We start from the raw sequence: 22,709 nt of genomic DNA, 5'->3' as shown, positions 1-22,709 counted from the left end.
CAGACCAGGGCTCGAACCTGTGTCCCCTGCATTGGCAGGCGGATTCTTAACCGCTGCACCACCAGGGAGCGGTAGCTTCTCTTGTGGAGCATGGGCTTCAGGTGCACAGGCTTCAGTAGTTGTGGCACACGGGCTCAGTAGTTGTGGCTCGCGGGCTCTAGAGCACAGGCTCAGTAATTGTGAGGGCTCAAACCCATGTCTCCTGCATTGGCAGGTGGATTCTTAACCACTGCGCCACCAGGGAAACCCCAAACTTTCTTTTTATGAGGATAAAAGAGAGTAATTGATTCTAAGGAATAGCATGCAAACTAGAAATCTTGGAAACACTGAAAGTATATTCTTAAGACAATAGGATTTTTCATCTAAAATTGTACCTAATCAGTTGTTTTGTACTTAGTTAAAATAATGTGTTAACAAATGACTGAAAAGGGGGCATAACCAAAGGGTAAATCTTTAGGAATTTATTTCCCACACTGTCAAGGGAAAAGGTGCCCTGAAAAACAGGATTCCTGTCCTCTGAATGGTGGTAACCCTGTGGATACATACTTTGATACTAGCAATGAACATAATTCAGTTAATACCTCAGTTCTGATTCCATGTTCATCAAGTAATCTTCTAGAAAAACATATGCCATAGAGTGCTAATTGGCCCCTAATATGTCTCCCCTTGTTTTAGAATTAAAAGAAAAAAGACATTTTTTACTGGGCACATGAACATCCAGAGGAAAGGCAACATTTCATAGCCTCCCATGCGAGCCAGATTTGACTGTGTGATTTAGTTTCTAGCCACTGTGATGAAAACAATAGTGTTCCCTTAACAGGTTTTATCAGTCCCAGCACCACTGACTTTTGGGCTGGGCAATTCTTTGTTGCAGAGGCTATCTTGTGCGTTATAGAACGGATCTAGCAGCATATCCGGCTTCAACCTATTACATGCCAGTAGCACACACGTACACACCGCCCCCAGTGCCCATTGCGACAATCTAAAATATCTCTAGACATTGCCAAATAACCTGAGAACCACTGCTCACAGAAAGTGACATAACTTCTATTTGTCCTTTCCTTCCTTCCATTGAAATGTGGATGTGGTAGTAAGGCATCTTGGACTGTGCAGCAAGAACTTAGAGACGGTAGAGCAATAAAATATGAGGAACCTGAATCACCAACTCTGGAGTTACCATGCTGAACTGATGTCACTCATGCCCAGACTGTCATGTGAGAGGAAAAAAATTTTATTTTACCACCATATAGATCATCAGTGATTGACAGACTCTGGCTCACAGGATGAATGCAGCCTGATGCCTGTTTTTTGTTTGTTTGTTTGTTTGTTTTGGTTTCTTTTTTAAAACACAGCCATGCACATTTTAGCACTACAGAGAAAAAGTAGTGGTGACAGATATCATCTGCCCCACAAACCCTATTTACTGTCTGGCCCTTTAAGAAAATGTTGACCCCTGGTGTAGATAATAATGACAGCTAGCCTTCACTGCAACTTGTGTGCTAAATACTTTTTTTTTTTTTAATATTTATTATTTGGCTGCGCCGGGCCTTAGTTGCGGCATGTGAACTCTTAGTTGCGGCATATGGGGTCTAGCTCCCTGACCAGGGATCAAACCCGGGCCCCCTGCATTGGGAGCATGGAGTCTTAGACACTGGACCGCCAGGGATGTCCCTAAATACTTTTCTAAGTATATTTTCTACCTTAACCTGATTTAATCTTCACAATTATTTTATGAGTTGGTACTTTTAAAAAAATAATTAATTAATTAATTAGTTTTTGGCTGCATTGGGTCTTCATTGCTGCGCATGGGCTTTCTCTCTAGTTGCGGTGAGCAAGGCCTACTCTTTGTTGCCATGCGCCTACTTCTTACTGCGGTGGCTTCTCTTTGTGTGGACCACAGGTTCTAGGCACGTGGGCTTCAGTAGTTGTGGCACACAGGCTCAGTAGTTGTGGCTCACGGGCTGTAGAGCACAGGCTCGGTAGCTGTGGCACACGGGCTTAGTTGCTCCGCAGCATGTGGGATCCTCCCGGACCAGAGCTCAAACCCATGTCCCCTGCATTGGCAGGTGGATTCTTAACCACTGTGCCACCAGGGACGCCCCTGGTACTATTATTATTCCTATTTTACAGATGAGGAAACCAAGGCAAAGAGAGTTAAGTAACTTGCCAAAGGTCACGCAGCTAGTGACAGAGCTGGGATCTGAATTTAGCAGTCTACTTCCAAAGTCTTCTAGGAAATACTCTGCTAATCAGTGATGCTGGGCATACATTGGTTTAAATATCAATTATAGTTTTTAGTTACTAACTCAATAGAATTTAGATCTGCCACTGAATTATTATTCTTTAAATATGCAATTGTTGTCTTATTTAATATATCCGTATCTCTATTTTTAAAAGTCAAAGTCCTCACTTCAGAACATGGATAGAAGTATATTCTTTTCCCTAAACCTTTACATATGCAGACTTTATATAGTCAATGGTAAAATTAACCCAAAATACACACTGAAATACACGTTAAGTCCACTGTCTTTTTTAGAAAGCAATCAAATTGACTTATATCAAGTTCAGGCACAAATTCAATCTGTGCTCAATTTTGTATGACTGTAACATCTACTTTGTTAAATCTATCAGCTCTCATTTAGCTAAATGAGTAAAAGGGACAAAAAAATATTGAAAGAAATAGTGACCTAAAACTTCCAAATTTGAGGAAAAGCATTAATCTACAAATTTAAGAAGCTTAACAAACCACAATTAAGGTAAATACAAAGAGATCTATACCTAGACACATCATAGTCACACTATTGAAACCTAAACACAAAGAGAATATCTTGAAGGCAGCAAGAGAAAAACAACTTATCATGTAGGGGGAGTGCTATAGACTGAATGTCTGTGTCCCCTCAGAATTCATATGTTGAAACCTAATCCTCAATGTGGTGGTATTTGGAGGTGGAGCCTTTGGGAGGTACATAGGTCATGAGGGTAGAGCCCACATGAATGGTATTAGTGTCCTTATAAAAGAGACCCCAGAGAGCTCCCTTGCCCCTTCTGCCTTGTGAAGATACAGTGAAAAGGTGGTCACGTATGAACAGGGAAGCAGCTCCTCACCAGGCACCAAATCTGCACCTGCTTTGATCTTGGACTTTCCAGCCTCCAGAACTGTGAGAAATAAATGTTGGTTGTTTAAGTTACCCAGTCTGGTATTTTTGTTATAGCAGCCTGAACAGACTAAGACAGAGCATCAGTATGATTAGGAGTTGACTTCACATCCAAACAGTGGAGGCCAGAAGTTAATTGAAGTTAGCCCTACAACACTAATGACCCCTTTGAACTATAGTCCTCTGCGATTGAAAGATATTTTATAGGTACATACAGGTTCAGGATTGTTTTCTTCTTGGTAAATTATTCCCTTTTTTTGTTGTTGTTATATAATGATGCTTTTTATTCCTAGAAATGCTTTTGTATTAAAGACAGGTCTTATTTTAATATGGCTTTACTGGCTTGCCTTTGGCAAGTATATGTTTCATTGTGGCTCAGTCTTCCCAGCGTCCTAGGTTTATGAAGGGGTCTCAGTTTTCTTTCTCAACCTTAAGCTAGCCCAATGCCATTTTTTCTGTTTATGGGTGGATTTTAAAGCCTGAGCTCCCTAGCTATTTGGCGGAGTATCTCTGTTCTGTCTCCCAAGGCTTACTGCTCTCCTCTTAAGTGTCCTTTTCATTTCTGAAGATTGAAGATTTCCTTTTCTTTATTTCATGTTCATTTATGTGGCAGTTTCCCCCCCTAATTAATCCAGCATTTCTTTGTGTTTGGAGAAGGGGAATGGTGGTGTATCTTGGGGCCAAGCCCTGGGTAGTAAGTGATGAAAGTCTCTGCCATGTTGCTGGAATTGAAATTCTCGTACACGTAAAATCAGAGAACCTGGGCTTCGCTGGTGGCGCAGTGGTTGAGAGTCTGCCTGCCGATGCAGGGGACACGGGTTCATGCCCTGGTCCAGGAAGATCCCACATGCCGCGGAGCGGCTGGGCCCGTGAGCCATGGCCGCTGAGCCTGCGTGTCCGGAGCCTGTGCTCCGCAACGGGAGAGGCCACAGCAGTGGGAGGCCCGCATACTGCAAAAGAAAAAAAAAATCAGAGAACCTCAATGTTGGCTTCATATTGGAATCACCTGGGAAACTTTAATAAGTACCAGTTCCTGGATCCACTGCCAGAAATTCATTTAACTGGTCTATGATGAGGCCTTGGCATTGGGACTTCTGAAAGTTCCCCAAGAGATCCTAATATGCAGCCAAGGCTAAGAACCCTACTTAAACTTTAGCTGAGATGCACTGAGATTTCAACAGGAGAAAGTTGGGATAAAGTTGTTTTACTGGGAAACAGAGATGGATGTTTTTAGTAGGTTTTGTTACTTCTCATATCTTTAGAGTCCAATTGTTATTTCAGTTAGATTTGTGTCAGTCTGGTGGATTAGGTCAAATAATTTTACTGTTTCTACTGTGTTTTCTCCTTGACTCCCCAGGGTTTAGAGGTTTTGACTAGGGTGAACAGGTCTCTAAATTAGACTTACATTTTTCTCTCTGTATATACGTACCCAAATATTTTTCCCATTTAAAGAGGTTAGCTTTAACAGAAATGATAGATATTTAGTCAGTTTAAGATGCCTAAATGTAGCGTATTTTCCAGCTTTTGTCTTGATTCATTTCTTCTCTTGGCCTTTTTCATGTTTTCCATAAACTGTGCCTATTGATGAGTCATAAAAATGTAATGGGGGGCTTCCCTGGTGGCACAGTGGTTAAGAATCTGCCTGCCAATGCAGGGACACGGGTTCGATCCCTGGTGGCACAGTGGTTAAGAATCCGCCTGCCAATGCAGGGACACGGGTTCGATCCGTGCACCACAACTACCGAGCCTGTGCTCTATAGCCCACGAGCCACAACTACTGAGCCCATGTGCCACAACTACCGAAGCCTGTGTGCCTAGAGCCCGTGCTCTGCAACAAGAGAAGCCACCGCAATGAGAAGCCCGCTCACCGCAACTAGAGAAAGCCCGTGCACAGCAATGAAGACCCAATACAGGCAAAAATAAAATAACTAAAAGTAAATAAATTTTTAAAAAATGTGATGGGGAGAAACTTGTGTTCTGTACTAATGAGAAAGTCAAGTATGTCTATGATATTCCTTTTAATTTTAAAAGGAATCTGTAATTTGGTGCAATAGTGACTTGTGAGAAATGGCATCAAGCTGTGAAAAACAACACTCACTGTTCTTGCTATTTAAGAGTGGTTGGAGGATTTAACTGTTGGGGCTGTTGGGTTGCTTGATCTCCTTTGAGGCAGGTAACAAAGGTTCTTCAGTTAAGGACTATTATGTTGATTTCCAGAGATTTAGTTACAAATCTTTTCCTTGAAAGGTCATTTGCCCTGTTGTGTGTGAGGACAGACTGTGGTGTGTTTAATTGTCCAGCGAGCCATTTAGCTTCATGATCTTCCTCTGCTTTTATTCTTGGAAACTGTTCTATATTTTGTACTTTTGGTTTGAAAAGGGAAACATGAACTGATTATCTGGGGAACTGATCAGGAAACGTGGTCATCCAAAGTGTAGGTTCTACTGAAAATGGATTACTGTTTCTTCACTTAAGACAAAAGCTTAGAAAACATTATTTGAATGGATAGTGCAAATATAGGCTTAGAAATTCAAATGGTACAAATGGTATATGATAAAAAAAATAAGTCTTCACCATATCAACTGTGCTAAAACATGGTGATAACTATGTACTCTTGATATGATATGATGAAAATGGCACTTGACTTCTGTGGTTTTCCTTCCCAAAACTCATAACAACAGTTTAATCATGAGGAAAACATCATACAAATTCCAATAGAGGGGCATCCTACAAAATACTGGACCATTACTTCTCAAAACTGTCAAGATCATTAAAAACAAGGAAAGTCAAAGATTAACTGTCACAGACAAGAGAAGCCCCTAAGAAGACATGACAACTAAATGGAACATGGTATCCTGGGAAAGAAAAAGGACATTAGGTTAAAACTAAAATATTTGAATAAATTGTAGACCTTAGTTAATAGTAATGCATCAATACTAGTTCATTACTGTGGCAACAGAACCATTTAATGTGTCATGTTAATAATAGGGGAAACTGAGTGACAGGTATATGGGAATTCCTCTGCACTATCTTCTCAATTTTTATGTAAATCTAAAACTGTTCTAAAAAAAATAAAGCATTTTAGGGACTTCCCTGGTGGCGCAGTGGTTAAGAATCCACCTGCCAAGGCAGGGGACACGGGTTCGAGCCCTGGTCCAGGAGGATCCCACATGCCTTGGAGCAACTAAGCCTGTGCACCACAACTGCTGAGCCTGAGCTCTAGAGCCCGCGAGCCACAACTACTTAGCCTGCGTGCTCGCCACAACTAGAGAAAGCCCACTCACAGCAACAAAGACCCAAGGCAGGCATAAATAAATAAATAAATAAATAAACATAAATAAATAAATAAATAAATATAATAAAGCATTAAAAAAAAGAAAAAAATCTCCTTCCTTCACTGAACCCCTAGTACCCTGGTCTAAAGGGAACCACTTCTTGCCATTTTCTTGTGATTCCTTTGAGAGAGATTTTATGGCAATATAAACATACTGTATATATCTCTCTCCCTCCTGCTTAAAAAAAAAAAAGACAAATGGCAACATGATGTATGTAGTATTGTTATTTCACTTAATATATTTGGAGATTGTTCCATATTAACTTATATATTTGTTAATATTCGTAGTATTTCATTATATAGATATAGTTTAACTGCTCTCCTATTTAGATGGATAGTTAGTTGTCCTATTTGATTACAACATACCGTTTTATAAGCCTAATATTTGGAACAGAGTTAAGAGGTGGGAGTTGGGAGGTGGGATGGCAGGAGGGAATAATTTTATTTTTGTATTTAGTTGGATTGATTGATTTACTCCACATTTCTTCAGAAACAATCAATTTTTATTTTAGTGTTTAGTTGGATGGATGGATTGATTTAATGATTGATTCACTTATCTCCATAAGAAGATTTAAGGCAGGTTGTCTTCTATTTAGTTATTTAAATCTATTTGATGAGTATCTGGGAGATGCCCCCTATGCACTAATTATAATACTAAGTAAGTGCAGATGATATAGAAATGTACTAGGATATGACTCATGGTGAAATGAGAAAGATTATATTTTTATGATCTGCACTAGCATTACAGCCTGCTGCAGAAACACAGAGGAGGAAGTGACTAAACTATACATTGTTTTTTCCATTAAGTTTTAGATAGCATTCTAGATGAGCTCAGAAAAAGGAGTTGAAGGTTCATGGTTGCCTTAGTTGAATGGTCTTGTCACCAAGGGAAGGAAATATCCTCAGTTCTCTCCTGTGCATGGTGTAGACTTTAGGTTTGTAGGGCAAAGTGAGCCAACCTCCATTCTAAGTCAGCCTCTGGGAGAGGTCCTATAAATTGCTTGGATTTATAAGCAGAAAAAAATACTCAGTAACATGATTTCCAAATGATTCAGTATATATTCAGGAAAGGTACTGTATACTCTTGGTATGGTGACGTTGCTACACACAGTTGTGAAACTGTTGTTCATTGTTTACCAAGGAATGGTTATAGCTAAGGATAGGGGAAAGAAGACAGGAACAAGGAAGGGATGAAGTGTCCTTTCACTGGTTCTTTTTCCTGACAAACAGGGTCTTCTTCCATGAGCTAGCCTCGCTTTTCTTTCTTGTCTAGCTTCAAGGCCTGGCTCTCTTTTATTTAATTATATTTATTTTTAATTATGAAACAAATAGGTGAGTCCATTCCCACAAGACTCTGATCCCACTCCTCTCCACTAAAGGAAATAAATTAATTGCTCTCTGTGTATGGAAAGGGGTGTGTGTGTTTGTAACATTAATGGTGGCATACAAAATGCACTGTCCTATTTGATTTGTTCACTTAGCAGTATGTATTATGTATTAGAGGGCATGACATGTTGATTGACCTTAATCCGTTTCATGGATGTAACAGAATTAATTTAATCTTTTTGCTGTTCTTGGCTTTCTAGGTTGCTACCATTTTTGGTTTGTTATTACAAACAATTCTGTAGACAACCCCCTCGTACATTCTGTGAACATTGTGAGAGTTTCTCTAGGTTATCAAAGAAGTGGATTACTCATAGGAATTAGGGATTGTAAATTTTGCTAGATATTACTGACACATTATTGCATGAGAAAAACAAGTTGTACATTTGAAGGGATAGCACAGTATCATTTACGTTGGAAGAAAAGCCCAGATATGTCACAGGAACATATTCTGTTAACTAGACTGATAATGGTTGAAAACTTTGGAGAGAATACTAGACGTGAGAACAGTGGTCAAAAGGAACTTCAGCCTTTTCAGTGATGTTTAGGTTTTTATAGCAGGAATGTGTTCATGTATTACTTGAGTTGTTATATATAGTTACTAATAAGAATATAGAGATGTTTGAATAATTTACATCATGTATTTATGCTACAGGCATAGAATAGTCCCTGTTTTCAACCACATACCATTTAAAAATTTTGATCATATATTAGGGTGTAGAAAAAAATCATTGTATTTTAAAAAGTAGATAAGGTGATAGTGAGGGTCACATTCTTTGGCCACTATTATCTCAATTGAATATTTAATAACCTCAGATTTTCCAAATTTAATAGTAAAATGTTATATGTTATTGTTTACAATGTTTGGATTCTAGTACAAGTGACTACAATTTTTAAAATTCTGCTATGGGCCTTAATACCCTTTAATGCAAAATAGAACATTTAAATATTACAGTGTTGTGGTGAATATAGTGAACTGCTTAAATTATGTAACTCCAAAGAATAGGTGTTTTTTAATAAGTGATTTTTTTTTTTCTTAAAGAGATGTGAAAGCTGGCAATATTCTTCTTGGAGAAGATGGCTCAGTACAGATTGCAGGTAATGATTAGTATTTCTTTTTATTTTGGTTTAATGGTTGATAGAACCACATTACTTATCTGTTATGTTTTCTTAGTCAGTTTTCTCTTCTATCCCCTGGACCCTCTCTGGTCAAACATACTGTGTTGACACATCCCTACTGACTCTCAAGATATCTTCCACTACTCATCCTTCATTTTCAGTCTTAGGCATTTTCTGACCATTACTCATTACCTTACAATTATCTACTCCTTATCCCCATTAAAGTTGTCATCTGTGGGTTTTCATAGCATTCTTTACTTTCTTTTAAAGGAGAAGTAGTCAAGAAACCTCATTGCATTTAAGAATAAATATGCTACAGAGAGGTGATACAGAACTGCTTCTGTCCTGGGAGAAATGGGGTATTTGCCAATTAGGAAGAGGCATCTGAGAGGTGGAAGTGTACTTCTGGCAGATTCAGAGCTAAAGAGATAAGAATTGGAGTCCAAGGCCTGCCAGTGTTGCTATCCTGGTGAAATGCCCCCTCCACCAGGGTGAAACTCCAGAATAGCTGAACTGCAGGATTGTAGATCAAGCAGATCATCTGAGAAAAAACCTCAGCTTGGTCCCACACCGCTGGAACAGTCAGGTGTTTGGCAGGAGGAAAATAACCACCCAAACCTTGAATTATTTCTTCAGCTTTAGAAGATAATTTAGGCACACTTCTTCATGTCCTCAGGTAAGGGAATATTTTAACCAAGCCACATCATGTTCTAACGTAAAGAAAAAGATTGATAAATTTGGCTCCTGTAAAATTAGCAACTACTGTTCATCGAAAGAAGAACAGTTTGTTACCATTAGTAAGTAAAAAAGCAAAACCACAGAGAAGATATTTGCAGCATGAATAACTTGACAAGGGGCTCAAATTTAGAACATACAAAGAACTCATTAAGGAAAAATCAGATAATCTCAAATGATATCAAAACATAAATATAATAAAAGGTGGTCAACCTCACTAGTTAGCAATTAAATGCAAAGTAAAATAACATTAGGATACCACATTATACTGACTGACCTAGCAAACACATCTGACAGTACTAGTTATCAGTGTGGATGTAAAGCAAGGGAGAATCTCACCCTCTGATGGTGGGAATATAAACAGTACCAACACTTTATTAAGTTGAAGATATGCATACCCAGAGACTTTAGCTACTAGGTGTATGGCATAAAGAAACTCATACTTCCGTGTGCCATAGTGCTCATAAGCATTACAAGTTTGAAACAGTCCCAGGTGTTTTGTTAGTAGAATGGATAAGTAAATTGTAGTTAATTTATACTTTGGAATACTATATAGTGATGAAAATGAATAGAACTACAACTGTATACAAAAGCATTAAATAAATTATAAAAATATAGAGTGAACGAAGCTAGTCAGAATATATAGCTTGTGATTCCATTTATATAAGTTCAAAACCAGGCACAATTATACTGTATTGTTTAGAGAAGCAAAATCAAGTGGTAAGAAACTAAAGAAGAGAGAATTCTGGGAAGATGGCATAGTAGGAAGCACCAAGAATCTTCTCCCCACCTAAACAACAATTGAATTGGCAGAATTTGTCTAGTGTTGGAATTCTGCATTCCACTGATTGCTTGAAAATTCTAGGGCAAGACTTGGAAGGTAAATTACAGTTAATTTCAGAGCTGCTCATTCCTCACCTATCAGCCACCTGGCAGGCAGCTATGCACATGTTTTTGGAGCAGCTTGAAGGAACCATGGTGGCAGAAAAGATCCTGTCCTCCAAATATCCAGCATATGCTCTGATTACTGATTGCTTCTGATCACAGAGCTGCAAAGAGACAGGAAGCCATTGTTGTTGCAGCTCCTCCCTTCCAAGTGATTTCCAAGGGACTTTAACAGGCCATAGCCTTTTTTTCCTTCCCTTCTCTTCTCTTCATGCCCTTTTTGGAGCCAGACTTTAAAGACTAGGACATCAAAAAACAACTACAGGGGGAAAAAAAACCCCAAAACTATAGAGACTTTCCTGGGAGTCCAGTGGTTAGGACTCTGCGCTTTCACTGCTGAGGGCCTGGGTTTGATTCCCTGGTCGGGGAACTAAGATCCCACAAGCCACGTGGCATGTCCAAAAAAAAAACAAAAACAAAAAACAAAACTACATTTGCAGGGAAAATTGGGAAGTGAATGTTCATTTCCAGGAAAAGGTGCAGAAAATATCTGAGAAGATCTTAACTTTACATTTCAGGCTGATGCTTAGCACAGATACAGCCTACCACAATCCCCAAAAAACAAAAACAATAACAAAAAACAGCAAACCCCAGGAAAGGGGGAGAATCTGATTTCCAGCATTACCACCTTATTAGATTCAAATGTCCAGTCTTCAACAGCAACAAAAAAATCACAAAGCACTCAGTGAAACAGGAAAGTATGGCCTATTCAAAGGAAATAAATAAATGAACAGAAACTATCACTGGAAAAGGACTGATGGCAGATCTACTAGACAAAGACTTTAAAACAACCATCTTAAAATGTTCAGAGAATTAAAGGAAGATATGGAAAAACTCAAAACAACCGTGTGTGAATAAAATCTAAATATCAATAAGGAGAGAAAACCTCAAAAGAAACCAAAAAGAAATTCTGGAGCTACGATAACTTGTATTGTGAAATGAAAAACTCACTAGAAGGATTTAAATGTAGATTTGAGCTGGCAGAAGAAATAATTGGTGAACTTGAAGATAGAAAAATGGAAATTATCAAGTCTGAGGAACAGAAAGGAAAATGATTGAAGAAAAGTGAATAGAGCCTGAAGGACCTGTTTGGATACCATTAAGCAGACCGACATACACACTGTGGGAGGCCTAGAAGGAGAAGAAAGGGGCAGAGAGAATATTTGAAGAAATAATGGCTGGAAACATCTCAAATTTGATGAAAGACACGAATATAAACATCTAAGAAGCTCAGTGATCTCCAACTAAGGTGAACTCTGAGAGACTCACAGACTCACATTATAATCAAACTTATAAAAGGCAAAGACAAAGAATTTTGAAAACAGCAAGAGAAAAGTGACTCATCACATACAAGCGGTCCTAAATAAGGTTGTCAGCAGATTTCTCATCAGAAACTTTGGAGGCCAGAAGGCAGAGAGACAATATATTCAAAGTGCTGAAAGAAAAAAGTGTCAACCAAGAATCATATATCCAGTAAAACTGTTTTTCAAAAATGAGGGAGAAATTAAGACATTTCAAGATAAACAAAAGCTGAGGGAATAGACCTGCCCTGCAAGAAATGCTCAGGGGAGTCTTGCAAGGTAAAATGAGAGGACCCTAGACAGTAACTGCAAGCAGTCTGAAGAAATAAAGATCTCAGTAAAGGTAAATACATGGGGATGTATAAAAGCTAGTATTATTGTAACTGCACTTTTTGTTTTCTACATAATTTAAGAGACTGATACATTACTAAAAACAGTTATTGGTGTAAAACTTGGTATTACAGTAACACTGGTTTGTAACTCCAAGTCTTCTTCTCTACGTAATTTAAGAGACTAATGCATTTAAAAGAATGATTAGTTCATGTTTTTGAGCACACAGTTTATTAAGATGTAATTTTGTGATGACAACGACAACCAAAAGAGGTGAGAATAGTGCTGTAAAGAAGAGTTTTTGTATGTTATTGAAGTTAAGCTGATGTAAATTCAAATTAGATTGTTAAAGCTTTACCATGGTAAATGTAATCCCTATGGTAACCATAAAGAGAATAGCTATAGAATATAAACAAAAGAAAATGAGAAAAAAAATTAAGCATTTTACAACAAAAAATTAAGCACAAAATAAGTAATATAGGAAATGAGGGACAAAAAAGCTGTAAGTCATATGAAAAAAAATAACACAATGACAGAAGTAAGTCCCTCCTTATCAATAATTGCTTTAAATGTAAATGAATTAACTGTCCAATTAAAGACAGAGATTGACAGGATGGATAAAAACATGATCCAATTATACGCTATCTATAAGCAAGTCACTTTAGATCCAAAGACACAAATAGATTGAAAGTGAAAGGATGGAAAAATATATTCTATGCAAATAGTAACTAACTAAAAGAGAGCAGAGGTGGCTACTCTAATATCAGACAAAATAGACTTTAGATCAAAAAAGGTTACCAGGATGTGGGGGGAGGGATGAATTGGAAGATTGGGATTGACATATATACACTAGTATGTGTAAAATAGATAACTAATGAGAACCTACTGTATAGCACAGGGAACTCTACTTGGTGCTCTGTGGTGACCTAAATGGGAAGGAAATCCAAAAAAGAGGGGATATATGTATATGTATGGCTGATTCACTTTGCTGTACAGCAGAAACTGACACAGCAGTGTAAAGCAACTATACTCCAATTTAAAAAAAAAAGGTTACAAGAGACAAAGAAGTACATTACATATTTTTTTTTAAACTTTATTTTATATTGGAGTATAGCTGGTTAACAATGTTGTGATAGTTTCAGGTACACAGCAAAGTGACTCAGCCATACATATACATGTATCCAGTCTCCCCTAGGTTCCCCTCCCATCCAGGATGCCACATAACATTGAGCAGAGTTCCCTGTGCTATACAGTAGGTCCTTGTTGGTTATCCATTTGAAATATAGCAGTGTGTACATGTCCATCCCAAACTCCCTAACTATCCCTTTCCCCCCGGTAACCATAAGTTCATTCTTTAAGTCTGTGAGTCTGTTTCTGTTTTGTAAGTAAGTTCATTTGTATCATTTCTTTTTAGATTCCGCATATAAGGGATATCATACAATATTTCTCTTTCTCTGTCTGATTTAAGGAAGTACATTACATATTAATAAAAGGTTAAATACAACAAGTAGATACAACACTTATAAATATCCATGCACCTATTAACAAAACAGCAAAATATATGAAGCAAAAAATGACAGAAGTGAAGGGTACTGTAGATACCTCTACAATACTGAAGGAAATAGTAGAGAGCTCTATAATAATAGTTGGGGACTTCAGTACTCCACTCTTAATAATGGGTAGAACAGACAGAAGATAAGGAAATAGAGGACTTAAACAACACGTTGACCATCTAGATCTAACAGACATATACAGAACACTCTACCCAACAGGAACAGCATACACATTCTTCTCAAGTGCCCAAGGGACATTTTCCAGGATAGACCATATGTTAGGCCACAGATTAAGTGATATCATCTGACTACAATGGGGTAAAGCTACAAACCAACAACAGAGGACGGGAAAATTCACAAATTTATGGAAACTAAACACACATTTTCACAATCAGTGGATGAAGGAAGACGTCACAAGGGAAACTAGAAAATACTTAGAGATGAATGAAAACAAAATCACAACCATACCAGAACTGAGGGGACACAGTGAAAGCATTGCTCAGGGGCAGATTTATAGCTTTAGATGCTTTCTTTAACAAGAAAGATAGCACATCAACAACCTAACTTTACAGCTTAAGGAACTAGAAAAAGAAGAAACTGAACCCAAAGCTAGCAGAAGGAAGGAAATAATAAAATTTAGAGTTGAGAAAAGGAAACAATAGAAAAGCAATAGAGGGAATCAGTGAAACCAAAAGATCACCAAAATTGACAAACCTTTAGGTAGACTAAGAAAAAAAGAAAGAAGACTCAAATGACTAAAATCAGAAACAGGGACTTCCCTGGTGGTCCAATGGTTAAGAATCTGCCTTCCAGTGCAGGGGACGTGGGTTCGATCCCTGGTCAGGGAACTGGGATCCCACATGGCATGGGGCAACTGGACCCACGCGCTGCAACTACTGAGCATGCGGGCCACAACTAGAGAGGCTGCATGCTACAACTACTGAGCCCTCACGCCACAGCGAGGAGCCCGCGTGCCCTGGCAGAGGATCCCATATGCCGCAATGAAGATTCCAACGAAGATCCCATGTGCCGCAGCTGAAACCCAATGCAGCCAAAAATAAAATAAATAAATATTTTTTAAAAATAAAAAATAAAATCAGAAACAAAAATGGGGACATAACTACCAATTCCACCCAAATAAAAAGGATTATAAGATGGTATTATGAACAATTGTACTCCAACAAATTGGATAACCTAGATGGACAAATTCCTTGAAACACAAAACCTAACAAGATGAAATCATGAAGAAGTAGAAAATATGAAATGACCTATAACTAGTACAGAGATTGAATCAGTAATCAAAAATTTTCTGACAGAGAAAAGCCCTGGATTCGATGGTTTCACTGGTGAATTCTATCAAACGTTTAAAGAAGAACTAGGGACTTCCCTGGTGGTTCAGTGCTAAAGAATCGCCTTACAATGCAGGGAATGCGAGTCCGATCCCTGGTCAGGAGACTAAGATCCCACATGCTGCAGGGCAACTGAGCCAGCATGCCACAACTACTGAGCTCACGTGCCTCAACAAGACCAAAAGTCAAAGACACTAACAAGAAAAGAATACTACAGACAAGTATCCATTATGAACTTGATGTAGATATTTTCAGCAAAATAACTAGCAAATCAAATTCAGTAGCATATTAAATGGATCATATACCATGGCCAAGTAGGATTTCTTTGGAATGCAAGGATGATTCAACATATGAAAATCATTGTTATACATGATGTTAACAGAAGAAAGAGAAAAAGAAAACCCACCTGATCATCTCAGTGCAGAACAAGCGTTTGAGAAAATTTAACACCCTTTCATGATAGAAATATGCAATAAAGTAGGAACAGAAGGAAACTTCCTCAACATACTAAAAGCCATATATGAAAAACCTACAATGAACATCATACTCAATGATGAAAGGTTTTCCTCTGAGTTCAGGAACACAGGAAGGATGTCTGCTTTTGCCACTTCTATTCAACACAGTACTGGAAGTTCTAGAGTGAACAATTAGGCAAGAAAAAAAATAAAAGACATTCAAACTAGAAAGAAAGAAGTAAACTTATGTCTGTTTGCAGATTGTATGATCTTATATGTAGAAAACCCTAAACATTACATAAAAAACTACTTGAGAGACTTCCCTGGTGGTCTAGTGGTTAAGAATCCTCTTTCCAGTGCAGGGGACACAGGTTCGATCCCTAGTTGGGGAACTAAAATCCCACATGCCATGGGGCCACTAAGCCTGCGCGCCACAACTACAGAGCCCACGTGCTCTGGAGCCTGCACACCACAACTAGAGAGCCCACGTGCCACAACTACAGAGCCTGCACGCCACAACCAGAGAGAAGCCCGCGCACCACAACGAAGATCCCACATGCCTCAACGAAAGATCCCATGTGCCGCAACTAAGACCCAACGCAGCCAAAAGATAAAATAAATAAATAAATATTTTTTAAAAGACTATTTGAACTAATAAATGAATTTTGTAAAGTAGGATGCAAAGTCAACAGACATAAATCAGTCACGGACTTCCCTGGTGGTCCAGTGGGTGAGACTGCACGTCCTAATGCCAGGGGCCTGGGTTCAATCCCTGGTCAGGGAACTGGATCCCACACGCATGCTGCAACTAAGAGTTCTCATGCTGCAACTAAGAGTTCTCATGCTGCAACTAAGAATCCACATGCGACAACTAAGAAGTCCACATGCCACAGCTGAGTCTGCATACTGCAACTTAGAAACCGTCATGCCACAATTAAAGATCCTGCATGCTGCAATGAAGATCCCACATGCTGCAACTAAGACCTGGCGCGGCGCAGCCAAAATAAATAAATAAATATTTTAAAAATAAATAAAAATAAAATGGTAATCTTTAAAAAAATCAGTTGCATTTTCTACACTAACAATGAACAATTTGAAAAAGAAATTACGAAACAATTCCATTTACAAGTAGCATCAAAAAGAATAAAATAGGGCTTCCCTGGTGGCACAGTGGTTGAGGGTCCACCTGCCGATGCAGGGGACGCGGGTTCGTGCCTGGGTCTGGGAAGGTCCCACATGCCGCGGAGCAGCTAGGCCCATGAGCCATGGCCGCTGGGCCTGTGCGTCCGGAGCCTGTGCTCTGCAGCGGGAGAGGCCACAGCGGTGAGGGGCATGCGCATGCGGCGGAGCAGCTAGGCCCATGAGCCATGGCCGCTGGGCCTGTGCGTCCGGAGCCTGTGCTCTGCAGCGGGAGAGGCCACAGCGGTGAGGGGCATGCGTACCGCAAAAAAAAAAAAAAAAAAAAAAAAGAATAAAATACTTAGCAGTTAACTTAATCAAGGAGGTAGAATACTTGTAAAATGAAAACTATAAAACATTGCTGAAAGAAATTAAAGAGGATGTAAATAAATGGAACCACATCCCTCCTGTTCATGGAGTGGAAGACTTACTATTGTTAAAAAGTCAATACTCCCCAAAGTAATTTATAGATTCAGTGCAATCCCTATCAAAACCCCAATGACATTTTTTTTTCACAGCAATAGAAAAAAAAAATCCTAAAATTCATATGGAATCTCAAGGAACCTCAAATAGCCAAAACAGTCTTGAAAAAAAATGAACAAAGCAGGAGGACTCACACTTCCTGTTTTCAAAGCTTACTACGAAACAACAGTAATATAAACAGTATGTTATTGGCATAAAGATAGGTATAGAGACCAGTGGAATAGAATAGAAAGCTCAGAAATAAACCCTCGTACATATGGTTAAATGATTTTTGACAAGGGTGTCAAGGCTATTCAATGGGGAAAGGACAGTCTTTTCAACAAATGGTGCTGGGAAAACTGAATATCCCAATGTAAAAGAATGAAATTGGACCCTTAGCTAACACCATATTCAAAAATTAACTCAAAATGGATCAAAATGGACCTAAATATAAGACCTAAAACAATAAAACTCTTAGAAGGGCAAAAGTTTCATGACGCTGAATTTAGCAGTGATTTCTTAGATATGACACCAAAGGCACAGGCAACAAAAGAATAAAAATAGACAAGTTGGATTTCATGAAAATTAAAAAATTTTGTGCATTAAAAGACACTATCCACAGAGTAAGAAGGCAACCCACAGAATGGGAGAAAAGATTTGCAAGTCATGTATCTGGTAAGAGATTTATAATATCCAGAATATATAGAGAACCCCTAAAACTTAACAACAACAAAAAATCAATTTTAAAATTTAATAGACATTTCTCCAAAGAAGATATTCCAATGTCCAGAAAGCACATGAAAAGATGCTCATTATCACTAATCATCAGGGAAGAATGCAAGTCAAAACTAAAAGGAGATACTAATCCATTAGGATGGCTGTTAACAAAAAATAGAAAATAACAAGGATGTGGAGAAATCTGAATCCTTGTTCACTATTGGTAGGAATGTAAAATGGTACAGCTGTTGTGGGAAAGAGTATGGCAATTCCTTAAATCAATTAAAAATAAAAATACTGTATGATCCAGCAATTCCACTTCTGAATGGAATTATACGCCAAAGAACTGAAAGCAGGGACTGAAACAGGTATTTGTATACCTATTTTCATAGCAGTGTTATTTACAATGGCTAAAACTTGGAAGCAACTTAAGTGTCTATCAGTGGATGAATGAATACACAAAATGTAGTATATACATACAATGAAATATTATTCCACCTCTAAAGGAAGGAAATTCTGACATATGCTACAACATGGATGAACCTTGAAGATCTTACACTAAGTGAAATAAGTCAGTTATAAAAAGATATACTGTATGATTCCACTTACATGAAATACTTACAAGCAGTCAAAATCATAGAGACAGAAAGTAGAATGGTGGTTGCCAGGGGCTGGGGAGAAGAAGCAACTGGAGTTAGTGTTTAATGGGTATAGTATTTCAGTTTGGGAAGATGAAAAGAATGGATCGGAGCAAGGAGGAAAATCTGAGGAGATGATGATTGTGGAGGTGGAGAGGAATGGAATGAGGAATCTGTTAAGCTATGTCTTAATTTAGTCAAGAAGTTTAGCAGAAAGAAGAGAAAAGGTCATGCTGTGTATATAGGATCATAACTATATTACTTTCCTATCTATTTATGTTAGTTACTGTACTTTTAATGCCTTGCTGTTGTATTCTATTTTAGACTTTGGAGTTAGTGCTTTTTTAGCAACTGGTGGTGACATTACCCGAAATAAAGTTAGAAAAACCTTTGTTGGAACCCCTTGCTGGATGGCGCCTGAAGTTATGGAACAGGTACTGTGTCTTTTGTCTCTTTAAAACGGTTTGGGGTTTTGTTACAAAATTGAAAAAATTGAGTAGTGTTTGCTTTTGTTTGTTCTACTAGGTTAGCTTTGGGAAATACGTCTCTCTTCCTTGTTTAAGACTGGTCCGTGCTTAAAAAAAAAACCAAAACTCTAGAACCTTAGCAAAGGACATATGAATCTCAAGATTTATACAAAAGGCAACCTAAGGAATAATATAATCAAGATTGATTTAATGCTAATATCCTTAGTACAAATTAAATGACCTGACTTTTTTTACATGTAGTTTCATTGCTATGGCTCTTGAAGGACTAGTTTTCTCCAAGTCCCTCTTTCCCAGTTGTTTCAAACAAACTGCAGTCTGATGTCGCTCATCCCATCACCTACTGGAAACTGCTAATTCTCCAATCCAGTGCTCATTTTTTGCTCCTTGTTTTGCTCTCTTTGTGGCATTTGAAACTGTTGACCTTTTCCCCCTTTACTCACATCCTTAGCTTCCTCATTCTTCACCTACTTGTCGGGCCATTTCTCTGGCTTCTCTTCTGGCTTTCCTTCTACTGCTAAATGACGCTGCTTCCCAGCACCTTGTTTTTGACTCTTCTATTCTCTGAAGACACATACTATTTTCATCTCCACTTCCCACCTGTTAATTATTTCTAAATTATATCCAGTCGAGTCTTGTTTTTTAAGCCTCTGGATAGATATTTCCAATTCCCTATAGATGTTTTACATAAATGTCTTATGTCAAACTCAGTATGTAGAACTGAATCTACTTTTTATTCTGTTACAATAAAATACAATACAGTACAGCCTATATTGACCCTGTTGGTGAGGGAAAGCTTCCCATGCTAGGGTTATGGGGATGGCTGAACGCACAGCACCTGACACTGGGCCTAATGAGATTGACAGCAGTTTATTATTTGTATGTACACATATCTGGAGGCAGAGGACACTGCATGCCCCATGGGGTTGCACTTAGGAAGGGAGTGAACAAACAGTTGCTGTAGGAGACAGGCTTTGTAATATCAAGAGAGTGATATGCCCTTTGGTTTCCTTGTGAAGGTGTGATTGGCTTGTTTGAATAATTCTGAGGGCTGGCAGGGAAACCTGCTACTCAGGAATAAACAGGAACTGCACCTGATCCATTTGATACGCAGGGTTGTTGGGCCTAGGGGACCTTCTCCTTGGGAGGAGACTGGGGAAGGGAACTTTCGCTTAGGTCAATAGAGGTCCTCCTGTTTACCCAATGTTGAAGCAGCACATAATATGGAGCTTTAATTTTAGGCCTCAAACCGCACACTCCCCAAACCTGTTTCTCCTCCTATATTGCTTAGGATAGAAAATTAAAATATTTAATTATATAATATGGTGACAGTATAAAGGAGAGAAATTTGGCAACATATTCACACCAACAACTTTAAAAATATTCTCACCCTTGGTAACTTTTTTCATTCTAAAAATTAAGGTGATAAAACAATACCATAACACAGAGGAATTAATGGGGAGGCTGTGGGACATATATGTAATGGAGTGTTACACAGCCATAAAAGGAACAAAATTGGGTCATTTGTAGAGATGTGGATGGACCTGGAGACTGTCATACAGAGTGGAGTGAGTCAGAAAAAGAAAAACATTAATGCATATATGTGGAATCTAGAAGAATGGTGTAGATGATCTTATGTGCAAAGCAGAGATAGAGACACAGATGTGGAGAACAGGGATATGGACGCCAAGGGGGAAGGGGCCGTGGGATGAACTGGAAGATTGCGATTGACATATATACACTATTGATACTATGTATAAAATAGATAACAAATGAGAACCTACTGTGTAGCACAAGGAACTCTACTCAGTGCTCTCTGGTGACCTAAGTGGGAAGGAAATCCAAAAAAGAGGGGATATATGTATACATGTGGCTGATTCACTTTGCCGTACAGTAGAAACTAGCGCAGCATTGTGAAGCAACTATACGCCAATAAAAATTAATTTAAAAAGAGAAAAATAAAAAAACAATACATAACATAGGAAATTTGGAAAACTATGCCTAAGACTGCCTAACAGGTTTTTTTGTTCTAGTTCTTTCTAGTTTTTTTTCTTTAATAGGCTATATATCTGTTTGTAATAGTATCAAAACATGAAAAATTTTGTAATCGTTTTTCTTCATAAGTGCTTTATCATATCACATCATAAAGTGGTTTTCCATATTTTCATATAGAATTCATTAATATTGCTTTTAGTTGAGTGTATAATATTTCTTTAAGTGAATATACCATACTTAACTATTTCCCCATTGTTGGTGAACATTCATTCAGTTTTCTTTCTTTCTTTTTCTTTTTTCCTCTTACCAAGTATATTTGGCTTTTGCCAATTATATTTTATTGGTTTAAAGTTTATGGTTCTTGATACATATTAGAAGTTATCTTTTAAAAGTGCTTTTAGGGTGGTAAAAATAATCTCGTACATCTTTCTGTTCTGTACAGGTCCGGGGTTATGATTTCAAAGCTGACATCTGGAGTTTTGGGATCACAGCAATTGAACTGGCCACAGGGGCGGCTCCTTATCATAAGTATCCGCCAATGAAGGTGAAGCTTATATTCAAAATACTACCCCAGCTCATGCCTCAGTTCTCTTTCAGAGCCTTACTTCATTTGACATTCTTTTTTTTTGTTGTTGTTCTCCTTCACTTTATTTATTTATTTATTTAACATCGTTATTGGAGTATAATTGCTTTACAATGGTGTGTTTCTGTTGTACAACAAAGTGAATCAGCTATATGCATACATATATCCCCATATCTCCTCCCTCTTGCATCTCCCTCCCACCCTCCCTATACCACCCCTCTAGGTGGTCACAAAGCACTGAGCCGATCTCCCTGTGCTACGTGGCTGCTTCCCACTAGCTAGCTATTTTACATTTGGTAGTGTATATATGTCCATGCCACTCTCTCACTTCATCCCAGCTTACCCTCCCACGCCCCGTGTCCTCAAGTCCATTCTCTACGTCTGCATCTTTATTCCTGTCCTGCCCTTGGGTTCTTCAGAACCTTTTTTTTTTTTAAGATTCCGTATATATGTGTTAGCATACAGTATTTGTTTTTCTCTTTCTTACTTCACTCCGTATGACAGACTCTGGGTCCATCCACCTCACTACAAATAACTCAATTTCGTTTCTTTTTATGACTGAGGAATATTCCATTGTATATATGTGCCACATCTACTTTATCCATTCATCTGTGGATGGACTCTTAGGTTGCTTCCATGTCCTGGCTAGTGTAAATAGAGCTGCAATGAACATTGTGGTGCATGACTCTTTTTGAATTATGTTTTGCTCAGGGTATATGCCCAGTAGTGGGATTGCTGGGTCATATGGTAGTTCTATTTTTAGTTTTTTAATGAACCTCCATACTGTTCTCCCTAGTGGCTGTATCAGTTTACATGCCCACCAGCAGTACAAGAGGGTTCCCTTTTCTCCACACCGTCTCCAGCATTTGTTGTTTGTAGATTTTTTGATGACGGCCATTCTGACCGGTATGAGGTGATACCTCATTGTAGTTTTGATTTGCTTTTCTCTAATGATTAGTGATGCTGAGCATCCTTTCATGTGTTTGTTGGC

The 22,709-nt window shown here is 38.4% G+C and overlaps 1 protein-coding gene across 1 annotated transcript in view; it reads left to right on the top strand.

Moving 5' to 3' along the window:
- The window catches only part of OXSR1 (oxidative stress responsive kinase 1), a 109,879-nt gene that overhangs the window by 48,669 nt on the left and 38,501 nt on the right, over nucleotides 1-22,709 (top strand). Inside the window, exons 5-7 of the mRNA XM_024132256.3 lie at nucleotides 8,915-8,970; nucleotides 18,980-19,089; nucleotides 21,578-21,679. Of these exons, the coding sequence (XP_023988024.1) occupies nucleotides 8,915-8,970; nucleotides 18,980-19,089; nucleotides 21,578-21,679 (268 nt within the window). The remainder of the gene's footprint in view (nucleotides 1-8,914; nucleotides 8,971-18,979; nucleotides 19,090-21,577; nucleotides 21,680-22,709) is intronic.

Source organism: Physeter macrocephalus, chromosome 18, assembly GCF_002837175.3.
Source record: "Physeter macrocephalus isolate SW-GA chromosome 18, ASM283717v5, whole genome shotgun sequence".
Lineage (NCBI taxonomy): Eukaryota > Metazoa > Chordata > Mammalia > Artiodactyla > Physeteridae > Physeter > Physeter macrocephalus.
The sequence above is the reverse complement of the archived record's forward strand: the minus strand, read 5'-3'. Positions and strand labels throughout refer to the sequence as shown.